Raw genomic sequence first — 17,858 nt, 5'->3', positions numbered from 1 at the left:
TAGACCCCTTGACTTTTTCTACATTTTGTTACGTTACAGCCTTATTACAAAATGTATTCAATTGTTTCCCCACCTCATCAGTCAACACACAGTACCCCAGAATGACAAAGCAAAAACATGTATTTTTTATTTTCTTGAAAATCTATGTAAAATAAACAGAAATATCAGATTTAGTATTCAGCATTCAGCATTCAGACGCTTTACAAAGTGCTTTGTTGAAGCACCGTTGGTAGCAATTACAGCCTCGAGTCTTCTTGGTTATGACGCTGCAAGCTTGGCACACCTGTATTTGGGGAGTTTCTCCCATTCCTCTCTGCATATCCTCTCAAGCTCTGTCAGGTTAGATGTGGAGCGTTGCTGCTCAGCTATTTTCAGATCTCTCCAGAGATGTTCGATCGGGTTCAAGTCCGGTCTCTGGCCGCTCTCTTTACTTTGCTCCGTTCATATTTGCCTCAATCCTGACAAGTCTCCCAGTCCCTGTCGCTGAAAAACATCCCCACAGCCTGATGCAGGTTTCCTCCAGATGTGACGCTTGGCATTCAGGCCAAAAAGTTCAATCTTGATTTCATCAGACCAGAGAATCTTGTTTCTCAAGATCTGAGAGTCTTCAGGTGCCTTTTGGCAAACTCCAAGCGGACTGTCATGTGCCTTTTACTGAGGAGTGGCTTCCGTCTGGTCACTACCATAAAGGCCTGATTGGGGGAGTGCTGCAGAGATGGTTGTCGTTCTGGGAGATTCTCCCATCTCCACAGAGGAACTCTAGAGCTCTGTCAGAGTGACCATCGGGTTCTTGGTCACCTTCCTGACAAAGGCCCTTCTCCCCCGATTGCTCATTTTGGCCGGGCGGCCAGATCTAGGAAGAGTCTTGGTGGTTCCAAACGTCTTTCATTTAAGAATGGTGGAGACCACTGTGTTCTTGGGGACCTTCAATGCTTCAGAAATGTTTTGGTACCCTTCTCCAGATCTGTGCCTCGACACAATCCTGGCTCTACAGACAATTCTTTCGACCTCATGGCTTGGTGTTTGCTCTGACATGCTGTGGGACCTTGTACAGACAGGTGTATGGCTTTCCAAATCATGTCCAATTAATTGAATTTACCACATGTGGACTCCAATCAAGTTGTAGAAACATCTCAAGGATGTTCAATGGAAACAGGATGCACCTGAGCTCAATTTCGAGTCTCATAGCAAAGGGTCTGAATACTTGTAAATAAGGTATTTCTGTTTTTTATATTGAATACATTTGCAAACCTTTCTAAAAACCTATTTTTACTATGTCATTATGGGGTATTGTGTGTAGATTGCTGAATAAAAAAATGTAATTGAATAATTTTTAGAATAAAGCTGTAACATAACAAAATTTGCAAAAAGTCAAGTTGTCTGAATGCTTCCCGAAGGCACTATACAGTGGGGAGAACAAGTATTTGATACACTGACGATTTTTCAGGTTTTCCTACTTACAAAGCATGTAGACTTCAACTTTGAGAGACGGAATCTAAAACAAAAATCCAGAAAATCACATTGTATGATTTTTAAGTAATTAATTTGCATTTTATTGCATGACATAAGGATTTGATACATCAGAAAAGCAGAACTTAATATTTGGTACAGAAACCTTTGTTTGCAATTACAGAGATCATACGTTTCCTGTAGTTCTTGACCAGGTTTGCACACACTGCAGCAGGGATTTTGGCCCACTCCTCCATACAGACCTTCTCCAGATCCTTCAGATTTCGGGGCTGTCGCTGGGCAATACGGACTTTCAGCTCCCTCCAAAGATTTTCTATTGGGTTCAGGTCTGAAGACTGGCTAGGCCACTCCAGGACCTTGAGATGCTTCTTATGGAGCCACTCCTTAGTTGCCCTGGCTGTGTGTTTCAGGTCATTGTCATGCTGGAAGACCCAGCCACGACCCATCTTCAATGATCTTACTGAGGGAAGGAGGTTGTTTGCCAAGAGCTCGCGATACATGGCCCCATCCAGCTTCCCCTCAATACGGTGCAGTCGTCCAATCCCCTTTGCAGAAAAGCATCCCCAAATGTTCCACCTCCATGCTTCACGGTTGGGATGGTGTTCTTGGGGTTGTACTCATCTTTCTTCTTCCTCCAAACACGGCGAGTGGAGTTTAGACCAAAAAGCTATATTTTTGTCTCATCAGACCACATGACCTTCTCCCATTCCTCCTCTGGATCATCCAGATGGTCATTGGCAAACTTCAGACTGGCCTGGACATGCGCTGGCTTGAGCAGGGGGACCTTTGTGCGCTGCAGGATTTTAATCCATGACGGCGTAGTGTGTTACTAATGGTTTTCTTTGAGACTGTGGTCCCAGCTCTCTTCAGGTCATTGACCAGGTCATGCCGTGTAGTTCTGGGCTGATCCCTCACCTTCCTCATGATCATTGATGCCCCACGAGGTGAGATCTTGCATGGAGCCCCAGACCGAGGGTGATTGACCGTCATCTTGAAATTCTTCCATTTTCTAATAATTGCGCCAACAGTTGCCTTCTCACCAAGCTGCTTTCCTATTGTCCTGTAGCCCATCCCAGCCTTGTGCAGGTCTACAATTTTATCCCTGATGTCCTTACACAGCTCTCTGGTCTTGGCCACTGTGGAGCGGTTGGAGTCTGTTTGATTGAGTATGTGGACAGGTGTCTTTTATACAGGTAACGAGTTCAAACAGGTGCTGTTAATACAGGTAATGAGTGGAGAACAGGAGGGCTTCTTAAAGAAAAACTAACAGGTCTGTGAGAGCCAGAATTCCTACTGGTTGGTAGGTGATCAAATACTTATGTCATGCAATAAAATGCTAATTACTTACTTAAAAATCATACAATGTGATTTTCTGGATTTTTGTTTTAGATTCAGTCTCTCACATTTGAAGTGTACCTATGATAAAAATTACAGACCTCTACATGCTTTGTAAGTAGGAAAACCTGCAAAATCGTCAGTGTATCAAATACTTGTTCTCCCCACTGTATGTGACGTTTAGAGGTGGGTAATCATTATTTTTAGTAGGCTACGCTGTCGACTCATCTATGAAGTACTGTAGTGCAATTCCTGATAACTATTCACTTTTCAGTATTGCACAAAACATTCTGTACCTCAGGATAAACCACTACAAGTGATTTGATCTGACAACTAATTGTATCAGTAGAATGCTTGTCTGTTTATTGAAGATTTTCTTGACATAATCAGTGCTTGACTTGGGCAGGAGCTTACCAGAGCTGAGCACTGACACCTCAGATTTTCTACTGCTTGAGCTCCTGCACCTAAATAAAACAATACCAGCACCCAAAATGACTAGCATAAGTCAAGCATACCCACCAAACACTACCAGTGGGTTCCCCCACTTTACAATGACAGAGCATTGCCTTATTGGTTTATTTTGCCTAAATCTCTCTGGAAGAGCTGAATTACTAGAGCAGGTACAGTGAGGGATTATAGACGTTCCATTATGAGGAGAGAAATGGACTGTGAACATGATTGTATCATATTCCACTTTCAGGAGAAAATACCTTGTTCCATACAGCTCTAGGAAGAGTCTCGGTGGTTCCAAACTCCTTCCATTTATGTATTATAACACCTGCGTGTTGTCATACCATGTTAATGTACTCGAGTACACGTCTTCAACTCAGTAGTTACCCCATATGAACTCTTGAGAAAATGGGAACATTTCAAAGAAACTATTTTGTAAGTAGATCAAGCCAAGAAACATGATATATAGATCCGAATACAAGTATGGAAATCTATAATTACTCAACTATTCGTATAATGATATCATTTACGTATGTATCCTCTCAAGTGTTATCTGTTTGTTAGAAGATGTGACATGTTTACAAAGACATCATATACGAGCAGTTATGTTTCGTCAACATGTTGAACATGATATAGATTCATGTTGTATACCAAAATAATATATCTTCACTTGATCTAAGAAAAGTATAAAACATTGTTCTTCCTTTTATATACCAGTATTTAGGGTCCTACCATGGGGGCTTTTATATACCAGTATTTAGGGTCCTACCATGGGGGCTTTTATATACCAGTATTTAGGGGCCCACCATGGGGGCTTTTATATACCAGTATTTAGGGTCCTACCATGGGGGCTTTTATATACCAGTATTTAGGGTCCTACCATGGGGGCTTTTATATACCAGTATTTAGGGTCCTACCATGGGGGCTTTTATATACCAGTATTTAGGGTCCTACCATGGGGGCTTTTATATACCAGTATTTAGGGTCCTACCATGGGGGCTTTTATATACCAGTATTTAGGGTCCTACCATGGGGGCTTTTATATACCAGTATTTAGGGTCCTACCATGGGGGCTTTTATATACCAGTATTTAGGGTCCTACCATGGGGGCTTTTATATACCAGTATTTAGGGTCCTACCATGGAGGCTTTTATATACCAGTATTTAGGGTCCTACCATGGGGGCTTTTATATACCAGTATTTAGGGTCCTACCATGGGGGCTTTTATATACCAGTATTTAGGGGCCCACCATGGGGGCTTTTATATACCAGTATTTAGGGTCCTACCATGGGGGCTTTTATATACCAGTATTTAGGGTCCTACCATGGGGGCTTTTATATACCAGTATTTAGGGTCCCACCATGGGGGCTTTTATATACCAGTATTTAGGGTCCTACCATGGGGGCTTTTATATACCAGTATTTAGGGGCCCACCATGGGGGCTTTTATATACCAGTATTTAGGGTCCTACCATGGGGGCTTTTATATACCAGTATTTAGGGTCCCACCATGGGGGCTTTTATATACCAGTATTTAGGGTCCTACCATGGGGGCTTTTATATACCAGTATTTAGGGTCCTACCATGGGGGCTTTTATATACCAGTATTTAGGGTCCCACCATGGGGGCTTTTATATACCAGTATTTAGGGTCCTACCATGGGGGCTTTTATATACCAGTATTTAGGGTCCCACCACGGGGGCTTTTATATACCAGTATTTAGGGTCCTACCATGGGGGCTTTTATATACCAGTATTTAGGGTCCCACCATGGGGGCTTTTATATACCAGTATTTAGGGTCCTACCATGGGGGCTTTTATATACCAGTATTTAGGGTCCTACCATGGGGGCTTTTATATACCAGTATTTAGGGTCCTACCATGGGGGCTTTTATATACCAGTATTTAGGGTCCTACCATGGGGGCTTTTATATACCAGTATTTAGGGTCCTACCATGGGGGCTTTTATATACCAGTATTTAGGGTCCTACCATGGGGGCTTTTATATACCAGTATTTAGGGTCCTACCATGGGGGCTTTTATATACCAGTATTTAGGGTCCTACCATGGGGGCTTTTATATACCAGTATTTAGGGTCCTACCATGGGGGCTTTTATATACCAGTATTTAGGGTGCTACCATGGGGGATTTTATATACCAGTATTTAGGGTCCTACCATGGAGGCTTTTATATACCAGTATTTAGGGTTCTACCATGGGGGCTTTTATATACCAGTATTTAGGGTCCTACCATGGGGGCTTTTATATACCAGTATTTAGGGTCCTACCATGGGGGCTTTTATATACCAGTATTTAGGGTCCTACCATGGGGGCTTTTATATACCAGTATTTAGGGTCCTACCATGGAGGCTTTTATATACCAGTATTTAGGGTTCTACCATGGGGGCTTTTATATACCAGTATTTAGGGTCCTACCATGGGGGCTTTTATATACCAGTATTTAGGGTCCTACCATGGAGGCTTTTATATACCAGTATTTAGGGTCCTACCATGGGGGCTTTTATATACCAGTATTTAGGGTCCCACCATGGGGGCTTTTATATACCAGTATTTAGGGTCCTACCATGGAGGCTTTTATATACCAGTATTTAGGGTCCTACCATGGGGGCTTTTATATACCAGTATTTAGGGTCCCACCATGGGGGCTTTTATATACCAGTATTTAGGGTCCTACCATGGAGGCTTTTATATACCAGTATTTAGGGTCCTACCATGGGGGCTTTTATATACCAGTATTTAGGGTCCTACCATGGGGGCTTTTATATACCAGTATTTAGGGTCCTACCATGGGGGCTTTTATATACCAGTATTTAGGGTCCTACCATGGGGGCTTTTATATGCCAGTATTTAGGGTCCTACCATGGGGGCTTTTATATACCAGTATTTAGGGTCCTACCATGGGGGCTTTTATATACCAGTATTTAGGGTCCTACCATGGGGGCTTTTATATACCAGTATTTAGGGTCCTACCATGGGGGCTTTTATATACCAGTATTTAGGGTCCTACCATGGGCTCTTTTATATACCAGTATTTAGGGTCCTACCATGGGGGCTTTTATATACCAGTATTTAGGGTCCTACCATGGGGGCTTTTATATACCAGTATTTAGGGTCCTACCATGGGGGCTTTTATATACCAGTATTTAGGGGCCCGCCATGGGGGCTTTTATATACCAGTATTTCAGGGTCCTACCATGGGGGCTTTTATATACCAGTATTTAGGGTCCCACCATGGGGGCTTTTATATACCAGTATTTAGGGTCCTACCATGGGGGCTTTTATATACCAGTATTTAGGGTCCTACCATGGGGGCTTTTATATACCAGTATTTAGGGTCCTACCATGGGGGCTTTTATATACCAGTATTTAGGGTCCTACCATGGGGGCTTTTATATACCAGTATTTAGGGTCCTACCATGGGGGCTTTTATATACCAGTATTTAGGGTCCTACCATGGGGGCTTTTATATACCAGTATTTAGGGTCCTACCATGGGGGCTTTTATATACCAGTATTTAGGGTCCTACCATGGGGGCTTTTATATACCAGTATTTAGGGGCCCGCCATGGGGGCTTTTATATACCAGTATTTCAGGGTCCTACCATGGGGGCTTTTATATACCAGTATTTAGGGTCCCACCATGGGGGCTTTTATATACCAGTATTTAGGGTCCTACCATGGGGGCTTTTATATACCAGTATTTAGGGTCCTACCATGGGGGCTTTTATATACCAGTATTTAGGGTCCTACCATGGGGGCTTTTATATACCAGTATTTAGGGTCCCACCATGGGGGCTTTTATATACCAGTATTTAGGGGCCCACCATGGGGGCTTTTATATACCAGTATTTAGGGTCCTACCATGGGGGCTTTTATATACCAGTATTTAGGGTCCCACCATGGGGGCTTTTATATACCAGTATTTAGGGTCCTACCATGGGGGCTTTTATATACCAGTATTTAGGGTCCTACCATGGGGGCTTTTATATACCAGTATTTAGGGTCCCACCATGGGGGCTTTTATATACCAGTATTTAGGGTCCCACCATGGGGGCTTTTATATGATTCAAAACAGCTTCAGACATTGTTGTTAATGTATTTGTAGGTGTTTCTGATTAAATTACACTGTGTGTGTGTGTGTGTGTGTGTGTGTGTGTGTGTGTGTGTGTGTGTGTGTGTGTGTGTGTGTGTGTGTGTGTGTGTGTGTGTGTGTGTGTGTGTGTGAATAGTAGGTTTGACACAGCTGGCGCAACTGGATTCTCTGTGGAACTAACACAGAGAATCCCCCAAGAACAACGGCTCACTGAAGTCAAGTTCCACTGTTTCTTCAACTCAATTAGTGTCTACGTCTTACGCTGAATTTACAGCAGTGGAAGTCTGCTGTTTGAACACATAGGCTTGAGACAGCTCCACACAAAATATATATATTATAAAAGAGACAGCTCTACACGCATACACTGAACGGCAAGGAAAATACTCCCCTCTGCCTTGGTCAAAGAGAACCTCATGGCTTTGAATTCTCCCTCTCACTGCCTACCAATTCCTAATGATGCCCGTCATTACAGCTGTTGTTTCAAAATCCTATTTAGCAGACGGCTACTTCTACACTGAACTTAATTGGGGAGAGAAACTTAGTAATTACTATAGTACCAGTTGATCCGCTTGAAAGGAAATAGACTATTTGAATCCCCCTGTTCAGTTTGGGTGCAGATAAGTCATACATGAGTTGAGTAGGAAAACCACAGTGTCAGAGACTGAGAGCTGACATCTTAATGAATGCTGCTCTTCTGAAGCTACCGTTTAGCAAATACACTGGAGGCCACAGTGTGACGAATAGTAATTCATGTTTTTCACTGGCTGTGTGTTTTTGAGGTTTGCCAACTTCTTTCCTCTAGTCTAGACATCCTGAAATCTCTCTCCATGACAACTCTTTGCCTCAATAAATCACTTTATAAGTCCTAACTCATTGATAACCTAACCTTGTAAAACCTTGTACAGTAAAATAGAATCTTCCACTTTAAGCACCCACTCATTTCCTGTCTGCACGTGAACGATAAGATGCAAGCTCCTATGAGAGGAACATCAATGCCCAGGAGGGGTGTTAGCCGCCATGCCTCACCACCACAAATTAGAGCAGGCTAATCAGCCACTATCAATCACTGTATCGCTAGCTTCACTTACAGGCCATTCCTACACTACATCTTCACTATAGCTATGTGCAGATCTCAGTCTACCAGCAGCTACATTTCACAGTTAAAAAAGAAAGTCATCCTAGAACACAACCTTTTCATTTACATCCTCTACTTTCAGGGTTACTCGGGGTCCGTTTTATTCATGAGGACATTGCAGTGATGTCATGTTTTTACTTGGATGGGTTTGAGTGTTGTCAGTTAAAGTTGTAATGTGTCCATACAACTCTTCCTCCCTTTATAATCAATGTATTCATTGTTACACTGTTACAATGTCAGATTATCAAGGCTTCATATAACATGTAAATAGCTACTATATATTGTGTCTTATTATATTTTGCTAAATATTAAAAATGTGTATCTATAGTGTAGAGGCTGAAAGGTTTTCCAGTTTTATAATATCCTCTATCCCATATACATTTGTTTTTCGTAGCTAGCTACATTATTAAAAACACTCAATGAAAGTGTTAAACCACAAGCCCAGGCATATACAGTCTGCTCACATTTAAACATGTTTATTTGTGTAAAATGAACGCAGTTTGTTAGTTCATTATGATGTATTTACTTTTCTAGTCAGTAAGCCTTGATAAGCCGACTGTTTAATGTCTTTGTCCATCCAAAAGATTTGTAGAGAAAAAGGGAAACAAGCTAAAAAAGTTTAAAAGTTCCTGTAAATATATACATGTATATACACATATATTACACATTCTCTGATTATCGGGTTTCTATGTAATCATATATTATAGTGGTTTTATCTGTGTCTTTTCAATTCAGCTGAACTTGTTCTATGAATTGTACAGTATGTCATTTCTAAAAAAGTATATATTGTCTGAAAGGTGTAAGTAATTGGCTTTTGATTTATTGGTACAGTATATTACATTTCCTTTGTCTTCTTTCATCAATGACTTAGTTGTTAGTATATGTGACATATCTAAGCAACCTCTGATTGTTTTGAGTGTCAGAATAAAGCAGTTCTGAGAGCATTTTGTTTGTCATTGGAGCTCTATGTTTCATCTGTTGCCAGCTTGTTGATTGTAATCCTGATCAGGCACCGTAAAAGAGAGAGAGACAGAGGGAGATGGATGGAGAGACAGAGGGAAATGGATGGAGAGACAGAGGGATATGGAGGGAGAGATAGAGGGAGATGGAGGGAGAGACAGAGGGAGATGGAGGGAGAGACAGAGGGAGATGGATGGAGAGACAGAGGGAGATGGATGGAGAGACAGAGGGAGATGGAGGGAGAGACAGCGAGATGGAGGGAGAGACAGAGGGAGATGGAGGGAGAGACAGAGGGAGATGGAGGGAGAGACGGCGGGAGATGTGGGGAGAGACAGGGAGATAGAGGGAGAGACAGAGGGAGATGGAGGGAGAGACAGGGAGATGGAGGGAGAGACAGAGGGAGGTGGAGGGAGAGACAGGGAGATAGAGGGAGAGACAGAGGGAGATGGAGGGAGAGACAGGGAGATAGAGGGAGAGACAGCGAGATGGAGGGAGAGAGAGGGAGATGGAGGGAGAGACAGAGGGAGATGGAGGGAGAGACAGAGGGAGATGGAGGGAGAGACAGGGAGATGTAGGGAGAGACGGGGAGATGTAGGGAGAGACAGGGAGATGGAGGGAGAGACAGGGAGATGGAGGGAGAGACAGAGAGACAGAGGGAGAGACAGGGAGATGTAGGGAGAGACAGGGGAGAGAGAGAGTCAGAGGGAGCTGGAGGGGGAGACAGGGAGATGGAGAGAGAGACAAAGAGTCATTCTGGGCTGAGATTAGCATGCCACTCGTTCAATTGTTACTTATCCGGAGGAGGTGTGAAAAAGCACTACAAAGCCATGTCAAAATGAAAGCCTCGCCTCGCTGCTGCTGAATTAGGGAGAGACTGTCATGACAAGGGTCCAAGGACACCATCTCTCTCCTCCCTCCCTCTCTCTCCTCCCTCTCTCCCTCTCTATCTCCTCCCTCGCTCCTTCTCTCCCTCTCTCTTCTCTCTCTCTCCCTCTCTCTCCTCCCTCTATCCCTCTCTCTCCTCCCTCTCTCTTCTCCCTCTCTCTCTCTCTCTCCTCCCTCTCTCCATCTCACTTCTCCCGCTCTCCCTCTCTCTTCTCCCCTCTCTCCCTCTTTCTTTTCCCTCTCTCCCTCGCTCTTCTCACTCTCTCCTTCTCTCTCCCGCTCTCTCCTCCCTTTCTCTCTCCCTCTCTCTCCTCCCTCTCTCTCATCCCTCTCTCCCTCTCTCTCCTCCCTCTCTCCCTCTCTCCCCCCTCCCTCTCTCTCTCCTCCCTCTCCCTCTCTCCCTCTCTCTCCTCCCTCGCTCTCCCTCTCTTCTCCTTCCCTCTCTCCTCCCTCTCCCCCTCTCTCCATCTCTCCTTATCCCTCTCTTTCTCCTCCCTCTCTCTTTTACCTCTCTCTCCTCCCTCTCCCTCTCTCTCTCCCTCTCTCTCCTCCCTCCCTCTCTCTCTCCCTCTCTCTCCTCCCTCTCTCTCCTCCCTCTCTCTTCTACTCTCTCTCATCCCTCCCTCCCTCCCTCTCTCTCTCCCTCTCTCTCCTCCCTCCCTCCCTCTCTCTCTCCCTCTCTCTCCTCCCTCTCTCCCTCTCTCTCCTCCCTCTCTCCCTCTCTCTCCTCCCTCTCTCCCTCTCTCTCCTCCCTCGCTCTCCCTCTCTTCTCCCTATCTCCCTCTCTCTCCTCCCTCTCTCCATCTCTCTTATCCCTCTCTTTCTCCTCCCTCTCTCTTCTACCTCTCTCCTCCCTCTCTCCCTCTCTCTTCTCCCTCTCTCTCCTCCCTCCCTCTCTCTCTCCCTCTCTCTCCTCCCTCGCTCTCCCTCTCTTCTCCCTCTCTCTCCTCCCTCTCTCTTCTACCTCTCTCTCCTCCCTCCCTCCCTCTCTCTTCTCCCTCTCTCCTCCCTCCCTCCCTCTCTCTCCTCCCTCTCTCTTCTACCTCTATCTCCTCCCTCTCTCCCTCTCTCTTGTCCCTGTCTCTCCTCCCTCCCTCTCTCTCTCCCTCTCTCTCCTCCCTCGCTCTCCCTCTCTTCTCCCGCTCTCTCCTCCCTCTCTCTCTCTCTCCCTCTCTCTCCTCCCTCGCTCTCCTTCTCTTCTCCCTTTCTCCCTCTCTCCTCCCTCTCTCCCTCTCTCTCATCCCTCTCCTCTCTCTCTCCCTCTCTCTCCTCCCTCTCTCCCTCTCTCCACTACTGCTATAGGCCTCAGTATGACTCTCTTCACTGTACACTGTAAACTCCAGTAGAGTGATAATGGCCCTCTGTTCTGTGGGGAAAAGTAACATTTGCTTTGGCCTACGCTCTTTAAAGCGCACTTTTGTGCTGTATGACTTTAAGACTGGCATGAAAAAAGAATGCTCTCTTTTTTCCCTCAAAAGCTTCCCTTTCAGTTGATTTTTTAAGCATGCTTCTCAATCGGGTGGTTTGACATCAATCCGTCAGCCCGTCTTAACCTGACATTGTGTACCTTTCCCCCTCCCTGGGGTGCAGTGCTTTAACAAAGATGGAGGGGAACTTTTGTGAGAGTAGTGTACTTTTTATTCTATACATTTTCTCAATGTTTATATTCAAAGAATTTTGACATTCTGGTTTCTGGTATGGAATCATCATATTGAATAGGTTTTTTGGAATAGGAAACACAGCAAACTTAACACAACAAACTTTATGATTAAAAGTAGTGAAATGCACAAGTAGGTTGTCTGTCTATATGTGTCAATCAGAGATGTTCTGCATACTCACCCGTGTCTCCCTGCTCTTCTTCCCCTTCACCTTCAGTAAATAACAAAGGCAACGCTGTGCTCAGTATTGATGGACATCACAGATGAAAACAACGAGAAGAGGAGAACTAGCTTTAAGAAAACAACAGGAGAAGAAGAGAAGGAGTCCCTCTACTGAGGCTGGTGAGGAATGACGGGAGGCGTGCGTGTGGAGTGGTGCCGCGGCGGTGTCAAAACCAGCCACAAGCGCTACAGACGGAGTGAGCCAGTTTCCACCAGGGACCACCTTTGCCGGATAGAAGAGAAAGACAACGAGAGAAAAAAGAGAGAAAGCATCCTGTTATTATTATAACACATTTTATTTTTCTATACTTTTGTGATTTACAGCTTGTGATTTACAAGTAAAAAGTGTGTATAAAACAGTATATATGTACAAATATGTTTTTATGTTTTTGGTAAGGAAGACGAACAGTTGGCCCTTGATGCTGATTCTGTGGTGGAGAGGGAGTGTCCTGCTCTTCTCTCTCTGGCACACCACTCCTGTCACTGACAGACAAGAGGAGGTGATATATATATATATATTTATTTATATATATATATATTTATATACAGTAATGTTACAGTGGCAGGCTAGGAGGGTTCAGCATCCGGGCAAAAGCATTGTATTACAAGTCCACTTTCTGTGGGTCGGAGTCAAAGGTTAGCTTCCAGCTGGAGGTCTCTATGGTTACACTTCCTGTGTGCGGTCTTTTCGTGGTCTCACTGATCCGCTTCCTTCCTTGCGCTGGTGCCACTGTTCCACTGTTCCACTTCCTTTTGCAGTGTCACTGGCCAACTTCCTATGGGTAGTCACTGCTGTTCTCTACTTCCCTGTGGATACTGTCGTCATGACTCCACTTCCTCCTGGCAGCACCACTGGTCCACTCTCCATGGGCAGTACTGTCACTGGTCTACTTCCCTGTGGATACTGTCGTCATGACTCCACTTCCTCCTGGCAGCACCACTGGTCCACTCTCCATGGGCAGTACTGTCACTGGTCTACTTCCCTGTGGATACTGTCGTCATGACTCCACTTCCTCCTGGCAGCACCACTGGTCCACTCTCCATGGGCAGTACTGTCACTGGTCTACTTCCCTGTGGATACTGTCGTCATGACTCCACTTCCTCCTGGCAGCACCACTGGTCCACTCTCCATGGGCAGTACTGTCACTGGTCTACTTGTATGTGGGTAAGCCAGTAGAGAAATGAGATAAGTTCCTCCCCCAGCAGAGGTCTCTGATTGACGACGAGAGAAAGAGAGTTTGATGCGTTAGTCCCTGACTTTCCTCACCTGCCAGGGTCAAAGCCCAAGCCTTTGTGTCTCTATCTGCACCAGTGGACAAAGTATCTCAAACAGACAGACCAACAAACCAGGGTGCATTTAACTAACGACGCACGTTTCCAGAGAAGAGAAATACTCATCAATGTCCATGTAACAATTGAATTATAATCGAATAATCTAATTGTAATACATCAGCAGGTGCATAACCAAAACACAAGCCTAAGGCATATGGACTATGTCGCTTGATAAACATTATAGAACTAGTGCCCATCCAATGGTAATAAAGGAATGAGGGCTGAAACATGTCAATTACAATGTTGTTTTGTCAATGTATTCTGAGAATATTTATTTGTGTGATTTGCAGCACTGAAAACTTTTAAAGAAGAAAAAAACGTTTTAATTTGTTGAAGCAACCTTACTTTATATCAGGAGAGTCACTGTAAACATGTGTTTAAACAAGAATGTTAGTTCAGTTCTTGAATGTATTTTAATGTCTAGGGTTTCCAACAAGTATGTATTCTTTTTCTGTATATAAATATATATATATATACATATATATATATATACATATCTATTATATGGGCTGTGGTGGTGTCAGGGAGTAGAGGGGGTAGATAAGGGGCACCCTCCTACAAGCTATACCCCTGATATACTGTAACATGTGATCATGTGTTATATGACTGAAAGCGTGATGGTGATTGTGTGAACTGATCTTCCCCTCCCCCTGCACTTAAAGAGATTGGACAGGATCTTAAGCACTTACAAATTCGTAACATGCTGTATGAATTGGATTTCGTAACATATCATGCACATTCTTTTTGCAAGACAAAATGGATGACGTTGTACACAATTGTGCACAGTTTTCGGGGACCGAAAAACTACTGGCTGAAATTATATGAAACCTTCATAATGCATCTTTAAACAAAGACACATGAACATACACTCAAATACAGAGAATCACAGAATCACAGACACACGTTTTGGCCTAGAAATATGCTACAGAACTGCTTAACAACTTGCTGATTGCCAACAGATAGCTAGTGCTCCAGAGAGTCATTCACAACTACTCTGGCCCTGCAGGGCCCCAACTACTCTGGCCCTGCAGGGCCCCAACTACTCTGGCCCTGCAGGGCCCCAACTGCTCTTGCCCTGCAGGGCCCCAACTACTCCGGCCCTGCAGGGCCCCAACTACTCCGACCCTGCAGGGCCCCAACTACTCCGGCCCTGCAGGGCCCCAACTACTCCGGCCCTGCAGGGCCCCAACTACTCCGGCCCTGCAGGGCCCCAACTACTTCGACCCTGCAGGGCCCCAACTACTCTGACCCTGCAGGGCCCCAACTACTCTGACCCTGCAGGGCCCCAACTACTTTCTCTTAGCTATATTACAGACACCCTTATGGAAATAACATGTATATTCATCATCACATTAAGTAACAGGTACTGTTGAGGAAGGCAATGATCATAAGCAGGTTTAGTGTATAGATGTAGATTTGATTGCGAGAGTTACATAGTGTATGTGGCTAACTAACTCCCAGTCAGTTTCAGGTGAAATGTGAGTGTGAAGAAACAGCAGGCAGGCAGGCAGGCAGGCAGGCAGGCAGGCAGGCAGGCAGGCAGGCAGGCAGTAGGCCGCCCTCCTGATCTCTGTGTAGACTGCAAGTACCAGTCCTTATCTTCCTGAGCCCTGAGCACAATGGCTTGAGCTGTGACATGAGCAGGATATCCCTCTGAGAGAGAGTTACTACTGTACCGCCCCCTCCCGTTCTACTGTGTGAGTCTACCGTCCCTTTTGTATTCCTGAACCTACTGTACATAATATCCCCCCTCCCCTCTGACTCCCAAAATCTTGTATTTTGTTCTATAATGACACATTTATTTATAAGGATTTTTTAAATATATCTCTTTCTCCTTTTTGTAAATGTTCCAGTTAAATAAAGTTCAAAAATGTTAAAAAATTCAATGGATATATTGAAAGGTAAAAGTCTCTAAAAGTCCCCTCTCCTCTGGCTCTGTATTCTAAACTTTGTGTTTCTCTTTCTGTATGCTTCTCTTATGTGCTTCAGATTAAGAGTTCTATTTATTATGACATTAACGTTATTATAATTATGACTAATTATTAATATTATCATCATCCTCATCATCATCATTATTATCATTAATAAACTTGTCTACTTCAACCAAAAGGTAGTGTATTTTTGGCCTGAGTGTTACAGTGTAGAGGAAGATGAGATACTGTAGCAGTGTGTGTAGTGTGTGTGGACTCCCTAAGGACAGAACATCCCTTGATGGGACATCACAATGACACCGAGAGCTGGGGGAGATGTGGCAGGTGGAAGGGGGACAGGGCACAACTCCTAGGGGAGGGGGGCTCCCCAGTGGAAGGACCTGGCTCCCGAGTGGGTGGACCTATGCCCATGGCAGCGCCCCTGCCCAGTCATGTGAAATCCATAGATTAGGGCCTAATTCATTTCTTTCAATTGACTGATTTCCTTATATGAACTGTAACTCAGTAAAATCGTTGAAATTATTGCATGTTGCATTTATATTTTTGTTCAGTATAGTAATACACGTGCCACATTCAACCAGTTAGCAAGTCCAACATTTCGGAGTTTTCCCAGTTTTGACTAGCACGTGAACGCTGAATATATGCTTCCAGTTATTATGGTAAGCGATCTACAAGTAACTGCCAAAATAAAGAAAGCATTTGAGTTAATGAAGGATACAACGAATATTGAAAGCAGCTGCTTCCCCACACGTGTGGTTCCTCAGTTAATTAAGCAATTAAAACATCCTATTATGCTCATGGTCATGTATAAAAATGCCCAGTTGCCCATTATTTTGGCTACCATGGCTAGAAAAAGTGTATGTGTGTGTGTGTGTGTGTGTGTGTGTGTGTGCGCGCGTGCGTGTGTGTGTGTATCTGTGCCTCAGTCACCAGATCTCAACCCAGTTGAACACACTTATAGGAGATTCTGGATTGGTGCCTGAGACCGTGTTTTCCACCATCATCAACAATAACCAAATAATGCAATTTCTCATTGAAGAATGGTGTCACATCTCTCCAATAGAGTTCCAGACACTTGTAGAATCTATGTCAAGGTGCATTGACTCTGTTCTGATGGCCCAACACCCTATTAAGACACTTTATGTTGGTGTTTCCTTTATTTTGGCAGTTACTTGTGTATATCATGAATAAGTGGTTTAGAAGAACAGGAAGGGGAAACGCATGTATGCTTATTAGGTGAAGTTTGGATGACATCATCAAATTGGATTTATATTGTATTCATTTAGCAGTATCTTTAGATTTAATTGGGTTGTAAAATGGGGATCAGAAAGCATCAGAGCCTTGTTTTTTGATGGTAAAGGTGATGTAATGGTTTGTCCATCCGCTTTACAGATTGTAATATCAAGGTTCCCCCACTTGGTGGCACCATAGCCTCGTACAGGTTACATTACATTAACCTACGAGCCACTACGTGTTAGTATTACTCAGCTGTATAACGTCATTACATGTTTTATCACTTGTTTCTAATTAGGCCATACGTCCTTTAATACAATAGGCTCCCCCATCACCAGTTGTGTGATCTCACCATGCACACCTTTTATCTGAAATATTGTCTTTGGGCTTTGTTCAAACATCCCGTGGTTGATTAAGGTCAAGCGAGAAGATAAAAAATGATAAAAGCCTCTGTTGGACTAAATTATAATCTATCACCTCGACCACAGGAAATGACCATAATCACACAATTATGAAGCAATGAGGCACTTTGGCTTTATGGGGTGGGTACTTTGCTAAAATGGCCCACGTAAAAGCCCATCTGTACAAATGGGCCCTCGGATTTGAGCCAAACCGGGGGCTAAAAGACCCTATACATCAAGCCATGGCAAATATAACAAAGAGCAGCAGCCTCCAGTGCCTGATAGAAGGGCAAGGCTGCCTGAGGTGCTGCGTGCTGGACAAATGGAACACAGTAGGATTAGATATGGAGATCTGCTGTAAAGATTGAAACCTGTCCCTTCTTATTTAGGACCCTTGAGATTCTAGAACATTTTGAACTAGTTCACTTCTTAATTAACATGTAGGTAACAAGTAGGTAACTAATTATGCCTATATTTACTGTGATATTAACAAAGGCATTAACAAACACTTTACTAAAGAAGTACAATTTAAAAAATATAATAAGCCATATGAAACATCTACAAATACTTCAAATTGTACCACTTTAATAAAGGGTTATAATCAACTTTGATATAAAAAAAAAAAAACATTATCTAATGAACAACAAATCTTTAACTTTAATAGAGTTTAAATGAAAGCGGTTAGATTTCTCTGGTAATCATGCTTTCAGTATGCTATTGCATTTTGTAGTACTC

At 43.7% G+C, this 17,858-nt stretch overlaps 1 protein-coding gene across 7 annotated transcripts in view; it reads left to right on the top strand.

Annotated features, from left to right (window-relative positions):
• The window catches only part of LOC110538551 (RNA binding protein fox-1 homolog 3), a 412,967-nt gene extending 397,300 nt beyond the window's left edge, over nt 1-15,667 (top strand). For all 7 annotated transcript variants that reach the window (XM_090193724.1, XM_090193727.1, XM_036938643.2 and 4 more), the window contains one exon: nt 12,222-15,667. In XM_090193724.1, the coding sequence (XP_090049850.1) occupies nt 12,222-12,224 (3 nt within the window). In that variant the 3' untranslated portion in view covers nt 12,225-15,667. The remainder of the gene's footprint in view (nt 1-12,221) is intronic.
• The last annotated feature ends 2,191 nt before the right edge of the window (nt 15,668-17,858 follow it).

This window comes from Oncorhynchus mykiss, chromosome 12 (assembly GCF_057628025.1).
Source record: "Oncorhynchus mykiss isolate SJ-2025 chromosome 12, ASM5762802v1, whole genome shotgun sequence".
Taxonomy (NCBI): domain Eukaryota; kingdom Metazoa; phylum Chordata; class Actinopteri; order Salmoniformes; family Salmonidae; genus Oncorhynchus; species Oncorhynchus mykiss.
Note: the sequence above shows the minus strand (reverse complement) of the source record. Positions and strands in the feature narration are given on the sequence as shown.